At 48.1% G+C, this 7,771-nt stretch overlaps 1 protein-coding gene across 2 annotated transcripts in view; it reads left to right on the forward strand.

Annotated features, from left to right (window-relative positions):
- SOX13 (SRY-box transcription factor 13) overlaps nucleotides 1–3,513 on the forward strand; it is a 75,352-nt gene extending 71,839 nt beyond the window's left edge. For both annotated transcript variants that reach the window (XM_023501894.2, XM_003767607.4), the window contains exon 14: nucleotides 996–3,513. In XM_023501894.2, coding sequence (XP_023357662.1) covers nucleotides 996–1,272 — 277 coding nt within the window. In that variant the 3' untranslated portion in view covers nucleotides 1,273–3,513. The remainder of the gene's footprint in view (nucleotides 1–995) is intronic.
- The last annotated feature ends 4,258 nt before the right edge of the window (nucleotides 3,514–7,771 follow it).

A 7,771-nucleotide genomic window follows, 5' to 3' on the forward strand; every position in this document is an offset into this window, starting at 1 on the left:
TATTTCCGAGATATAAATACACTGAAAATTTTGCCATTGGTTCTTAAGAGCTGAGAATTATTTCAAACTGACTCCGCCAGACCCTTGCTCATCTTTGCCTGCACATGTGTCTCTGTGCATGGGTCACTATAACCTGATTGTGTCATTTGCCTTTCTGTCGTACAAACACACGGCAGTAGACACACAGGGACTGGCTGTATACTGCCCCATCCTCCAGAGCAGAATCAAATAAAAAAAATACTGATTTACCAAACAATATTACTTTGGGGTGACGGTGGTCCTTAGAGAGTCTTCTTTTGACATAGGATTTCTCACTATGGTTCCTTTAAATAGAAATGCTTTTGGCACAGCTAAAAGCTGATTTGATTTTAAAAATGGATTCACACACAACTCCTGGAGAAGATAAATATGTTGTAAAAGTAAGGTACCCACATAAATGCATGATTGCATAGAAGCAAGCATGTGAGTCCCCCTGTAGCCAGCCCTCCTCCTGCTGTTCTTATACGATTGCTCTTCGGTTCAGCAATTCAAAAGCTCAGGTAGTCGTGAGCCCAGGAATTTTGAGTCTTATATACTAATCCAGGGTATAATAGAAAAAACACTGCTTTTGAAGTCAGAGGAGATGACTTCAATCTTGCTTTTAATGCTTGCCTATCTATAGGACTTTGGTCAAGTGATTTAAGTTCCTTGAGAACTGGTTCTTCACTGAAACCGAAAGATTAGATTTCTGATCCGATGGAGTGTATATGTAGTTGGGGTGGGAGTGGAGGGAGAAGGGACCACATACATGTTCATGTCTGTGTCCTTGTCCTGAGTCCCATTTCCCCACCTCAGTGAGCATCACAGAATTGGAGGGATAATGCTTTTGATTCTCCCAGAACTAAAGGATTTGGGAGAAATGATAGGAGTGGGGTTGGAAGTATGGGGATTGGGTTAGATCTGTGCGTTTTTGGGGAACAGTACTAATGCCCTCCATCCTTCCTCCTGCTCGCCAGCCCACCAGGCAATCAGATGCAGATGAGCTCCCCGGATGTCCTGTATCCCAGGGCCCCTGGAATGCCACTGGCACAGCCCCTTCTGGAGCACTATGTGCCCCGAAGCCTGGACCCCAGCATGCCGATTATTGTCAACACCCGAAGCCTTAAGGAAGAAAACGAGGGAGCTGAGGACGGGCACTCTGTGGCCGACGGGGAGATGTTCCGGTACAGTGAGGAAGAAGACTCCGAAGTCGAGGAGAAAAGCGATGGAGAGTTGGTGGTGCTTACAGACTGAGCTGGGCTTGGGGGCCCCCGCCCTCCTGCTCCCTCCATGCATATCTTTTAAAGGGGGAGGGAGAAGGCTAACAAGGGCTTGTCCCCTGACCCTCTCAGGCACTGCAGCTGAGCTGGACTGTGTAGGTACCTGGACAGGGATGTGTCCGGGAGATGGGCACAGTGTGCATATGTACATACATCTATGCAGGGGAAATAGGAGCAGGAAAGGTTGAATCCTACACCAGGATGTTTGACCTGGAAGGAGGCATCCTCTCTTGGGGGGCTTCAGAGCCAACAGGGTTGGTGTGGACTTTAGGAAAACAGGGGGTGCCTAAGTTCCTGGAAAAGGGGAGCTTCATGGTCTGGCCCAGCTTCCTGTCATCAACCAAGCAAGACCCTCAGGAGTCCCCTGATAGTCACACCTCGGAGCTTACTGTATGACCCTCTCCTCCCTCCCACTTTGGGGTCCTGGTTGCTGCAGTCCTCCCCCCACACCCTCTTTTCTCATCTCCCTTGATCTGCTGGGAAGGTGGTATCTATTTTCTGTGCTCATTTTCTCCATCTGCTCCCCATCCTCCACTCCGCTCATAACCCCATGTCTGGGGTATCACCCCTCCTCATTCATTCTGCATCAGCTTCCTGCAGGGCTTGTCCCCCCCCGCCCCCCGCCACGGGCTCTTCCCAGGGTCTCTGTCTGCTTGGTGTAAGTGAGCCCAAGGCTGTGTGAGAGTCTCTTGTCCATCTGCCATTCTCCTTGACCTCCTCACTCTCTCATTTCTTCCCACTGGGCTGTCTCTGTCTCGGGGTGTCCAGCGTGTGTATCAGTGTGTTTGTGTTAGCGTAGGGTGTGTGTGTGTGTGTGTGTGTGTGCGCTCTTGTGGTTCATGTGTCCCCATTCTGGGGGATTCCTGTGTCTCAGGATTCCTGAGGGGAGGCTCCTTCCGTGCCTCCTCCACCTTTGCTAACTCTGGACATCTGTCAGTGAGTACCATTAGACTCCTTGCCTTTTTGTAGCTCTCTGGGTCTCAGGTTCCTTTTCTTTATGTGTGTGTGTGTGTGTGTGTGTGTGTGTTTCTGTCTCTCTGTCCTGGGTCTGTTTCCTTATTGATTTGCTTCTCCCTGGCAGGACGCCCCTACCCTTCTGGAGCCACCCTTTGTGTCTGGACATCTCTGTGTGTCTGTGGGGCTCAGTGTTAGGAGCTGTCAGCCACCCTGACCTCCTCCCTCTCCCGTTTGCTGACTGCCAGTCCATTCCCACGGAGCCATTTTTAGCTCTTGAGACGCATGAGAACGCAGCCTTTCCAAGGGGCTACCCAGCCCCCCAGCCCTAGGCTGCCCAACTTAGGCCCTGGTTCCCAGCAGAGGGGAGTGAGGGGGGTGGGGGGAATGGGACCTTCTCCAGTACCCTGGAAGCTGGGGAAACCGACCAAGGCCAGAAAGGCAGGTGCTAAGAGAGACCGATTACCTGCGTCATCTGGTCCTGGCTCTGCCTGGTAGACAAGGTCAGTTTGGACAAGGTCGGAATGATGGGCATCAAAGATTGCCCAAGGTAGCCGAGGCTGCTTCTAGAACTGGCTGGCCCTGCTGGCTGGGAAAGGGAAGGGTATGTTTGTGTGTGAGTCACTTTGTTTATCTGGGGGGGAGATGAGGAGCCTCAGTTGCCCTTTCCCTCCCCTTCTTTCTCTTGGCTACAGTCCTTCCCTATTCCTTTCTCCACCCTCACCCTCCACCCCCTTGCCATTGACCCCACCCCTTGGCTAGGGAACTTGACTTTGCCCATGATCAGTCTCTCATTTTATTTATTTATTTCCACCCCCAAAAAAGTCACATCCCATTGGAGAAGAACACTGAGGGGGCAGGGAGAGAGCTCTGGGGTCAGGAGGAGGGGATTCAATCCAGCTGGGACAGATGTAGAAACCAAACCTACCCTTTGTCCCACCCACCCCCCATTCCCTATCTCAGCCCCTTTCCTAAACCCCCATCTCTCTCCAGGGTTATTCCTTTTTTATGACTGTAAACATAGATAGGGCTTTATTTTGTTAATAAGATGATGATGAGTAACTTAACCTGTATATTTCTCCTGACCTGTTTATAATCTGGGGATTTTTTTTTCCGGTTGGCACAATAAAAAGAGAACATTTTGGATCCTTGCCCTGGCATAGAGATGGAATGGGAAAAATGAGGGTCATCCTTGGGGAAAATCTAATCCAGGAATCATGGGTGACCTGGTGACAGCTAACCAGAATCTTAAGATTAATAGTGATCAGGGGAAAAAGTTCCTATGAACAAAAGGCAAATATTCCCCCACTGAACCACTACTACACTCAGAGTTCATGCTAGAGGACTCCTAGACCAGGAACAAGTTGTATATAAATAGAAAGAGCTGAAATTCAGGACACCTGGATTCTATTCCCTGTCTTGCTACTCTGAAGCACTAGCTATGTGACCATAAGCAAGTCAGTTCTCTGGGTCTCAGTTTCCTAATCTGTAAAATAGTTTAGATTTAACTATCTATGAAATCCTTCTCAAGCCCAAAGTTGACTCCATGAGTTCTGAAATCTCTCCCTGCTCTTAACATTTTTATGTTCTGATGTGGACCTAAGAGAGATTATACCTACTGAGTCTCCCGAGATGAGAGTTAATGCTCATTGGGTAGGAGTGGAAATCTTGCAGTAAAAGTGACACAACATCTGCCTAGATGGGTTAATTTATAGCTGGTTGAACAACTGCAAAGCATGATTTAAGGGATCAATGTCAACCTGGAGTGATGTCTCCAGTGGTGTGCCGTAGTGCTCTAGTCTGCTAGTTCAAGATTGATATCATTGTCTTGGATTAAAATATAGCATTTTTATCAAATTTTCAAATGGCCTGTGTTGAGAGGGATCTCTAATATACGCTATATCTGAATTTTTTTTTTAAGATATTGCTAGCCTAAAAGAATATGTTGAATCAAGATGAAATTTAGCTGGGATTATTTCTATTTCTATAGCATCTTTTTACAAAACACTTTCTTCCCATTAATACCGTGTTAGGTGGCTAATATTTATAATCACAGTGAGCTGTTTTACATTTGAGTAAACAAGGCTCAGAGAAAATGACTTCCCCATAGTCACATAAGCAGTATTTGAACTGAGCTTTCTTGAGACCTGAGAGACCAACTAGTAATGGACAGGATTAAGAATCAGGAAGACCTGGTTTCAAATCTCACCTCACACACTTCTTAGCTGTGTGACGCTCAATAAAGGTGCTCAGTCTCTCTGAGTTTCAGCTTCCTCACCTATCAGTGACTAGGGGATTGGACTCAGTGGATCTACATTTTTGAACCTATGTTTCCAGGGCCTTTACCACATGCTCAGGGCACTTGGGTTAAAAAATATAGGCGGGGCAGCTAGGTGGTACAGTGGGTAGAGCGCCAGCTCTGAAGTCAAGAGGACCTGAGTTCAAATCTGGTCTCAGACACTTCCTATCTGTAGGACTCTGGGCAAGTCACTTAAACTCAATTGCCTCAGCAAAACAAAACAAATTATATATATATAACATATATATAAATTATATAAATATTATATAAATTATATATATTATTAGATATATGCATATTATATATGACATATTCTCTAAGATATATATCACCCTATATTTTACATATATATATATGAATTAGATATATCATTAGATATATACATAGATATGACATTCTCTATGATATACATCATCCTATATATATATGTATACACACATATATATAGGGTGAGATATAATTGGTATACCCTTATTAAAAAAAACCTAGGGAATTGATAGCAAACTGAATAGGAGCCAATAATATGATCCAGCAGCCAGGGAAAAATGAATGTGATCTTGGCTTCATCAAGAAAGAATGAAGCCAGAACTGGGAAGTAATCAGCCCATACTCTTCACAGCTGGAATTTTGTATTCTGTTCTGAGCGCCATGTTTGAAGAGAGACATTGATGAATCAGCACATCCAGGGCTAGCTGGAAACATCTAGCAACCATATTATAATGAGAACTATTTGGAAGAACTAAAAATGTTTAGCTTGAGAAAGAGAAGACTTGGGGGAGTATGAGCTGTTTGTTGTTGAGCCATCTCAGTCATGTCCCACTCTCTGCGACTCCATTCGGCGTTTTCTTAGCAAAAGATACTGCGCTGGTTTGCCATTTTCATCTCATTGTACAGATGAGGAAACTGAGGAAAACTGGAATAAGTGACTTGCCCAGAGTCACACAGCTAGGAAATGTCTGAGACTGGATTTGAACTTGGGTTTTCCTGACCCAGAGCTAGTATTCTTTCCACTCTACCAACCGGCTACTCCTTCCTCAGAGGAAGCGACGCCAGAGAACCAGGACCAGAGAAGTGGAAGTTAGGGAGACAGTTTCAGTTTGGTTTAAGGAACAGTTTCCTAAGAGCTGTCCCACCAGTGGTCAGTCACTTTAGGTGGTGAGCTCTCCATCCCTGAAAGTGACATTAAATATAAAGAGCAGGAGCCTCCTCTGGGTGGGAGACTAGACTAGACTGGATGACCCATAAATTCCCTTCTAGTTTCTAAAATTATATCACTTAGAAGTTGGTTCCTGCGTTAAGGAGTTGGCGGGCTGTGGTTGGGGAAAGTGAGAAACCCGGGTCTGTGTCCCAGCCCTACCACCCACTGCGTGATGGTGGGCAGCAGTCTCTCTAAAATGACAGGCTTGGCTTGGATGCTCCCCAGAGCCTGGGCCACCTTCGCTCGCTGTGGTCTCCTGGTGGAGGCGAGGGGCCGGCTGGAGCCCATCTTTCATGCCCTGGCTTTGTAAGTTAGCTCTTGGTTTCCTGCTGGACTTGCCCCGGGAGGCCCTGGCTACTGGAGTCTGCCTCCTTCACAAGGAGAATGGAAGAGAAGAGACAGCTGCGGTTTCTGCCCTCTGGTGCCCCGATGAGAAACTGCCGCTGGCATCTCCCAGTCATCGGGCTGCTGGCTCTCAGATCTCTGCCCCAGAGCTGGCAGCCGCTTCTCGCTCCCCCAGGGTCCTGCTTCAACCTTCACATGGACTTGTGTTGTGCTCGTTCCTTTTGAGGGACCTGGAACCCTTGGGGCGAAGCTCTGATTTATGCCACTTGGGCACCATTATTGTTTCTCTCCCCACACCCTCCTGCTTTAAAGAGGTGGGAATGGATTCCCAGGTAAGGAGCAGCTGTTCCCTAAAGGGGCTGGGGACTGCAGGGCTCATTAGTCAAGACTCACCTGAACTCGAATCCTTTTTGTGGCCTCTCCTTGTTGAGGAGGGAGCTACCCAAGGCCTGCTGGGAAATGATTCATCTTGCCCCCCCCCCCCCCCACCTCCCCAATGGCCTTAGGTAAGAATGTTGTACAAATGGGGCCATGCTATTTGGACAGAATCCTATTAAAATGCAAGGAACTTGGAGGGCAGAGCTTTTAGCTCAGTCCCAGGATTGACCTCATGGAAACAATGACCCTAAGTGCTTCAGTTCAATTACTACTGGGTTGAGCCCTTGACCACGTCCACCCCCCATTCCCTCACCCCTATTGGCTCCCAGAATGGGGGGGAGGTGGGAGATGGAAGTCTCCTGGAATTCAGTCATGGATCCCAGCCAGAGAGAGGAGCAAAGGCTAACTCATTTCCCTCTATATTAGCACGATAACTACAGCCTGGACCTGGGCAGCTAAAAACCAGCTAGGTGGTGCACTGGACAGAGCTCAGGGAAATCTAAGTGACCTAGAGAAGTCAATGAGTTGCTGACTCCTCAGTTTCTTCACCTGAAAAATGGGGATAATAGCATCTAACTCCCCTGAGGTGGTTGTGATATTTTCAAAGTGTTTTGCTCAGCTACATACCTGGATGTAGGAAGAGGGGGGGAGAGGGGGTAGAGAAAAAATGAAAAGTGTGTGAGGACCCTAAGACTTGGGTAGGTACTATCCAGTCCAGCTCAGGCCCTGCCTGGTTCCTGGGTTGATTCTGAGAATATTTTTCTTTCTCTCAAAGGAGAAAGTGGGGTGGTGTCCATACGTAATTAACTCCTTCCCTGCTGGGGTGATAGATATTTGGCTGGTGAGGGATGATCCAGCCAAAAGTTGCCACCCCAAATCCTTGCCCCCTGGGGGAGAGCTGCTGCTGGAGGTAGGTAGGTGGGAGGCGGCTGGATGAGGAGGTGGGCTTCTGGTGGGAACAGAGATAGCAGCACGGCTCCTAGAGCCAGGGGAAAAGGGGTGTTCGGGCTACAAACGGGCCCTTGGCAGCCCCTCTGACTGCCCACCTCTGGGGAAGGCACGGACGTTTCCGGCACCACCTCGGCACTCATCCCAACCCCCCACAGACCCTCCAAGCTTCTACTGGACCCCGGTGCTGGGGCTCGATCCAGGAAAGGCTGCCTTTTGGGACCTGGAGTCCTGCTGCTCCCCAATCGCCGTGACCTTTAAGAAGGCCCCAGCTGCTGGGTGACGTCACCAGCAGTTACCATGGCGCTCCTGGTATTTTTACACGAAGAAGCCAAACAATCAGAGTCCACC

Source organism: Sarcophilus harrisii, chromosome 4 (assembly GCF_902635505.1).
Source record: "Sarcophilus harrisii chromosome 4, mSarHar1.11, whole genome shotgun sequence".
NCBI lineage: Eukaryota > Metazoa > Chordata > Mammalia > Dasyuromorphia > Dasyuridae > Sarcophilus > Sarcophilus harrisii.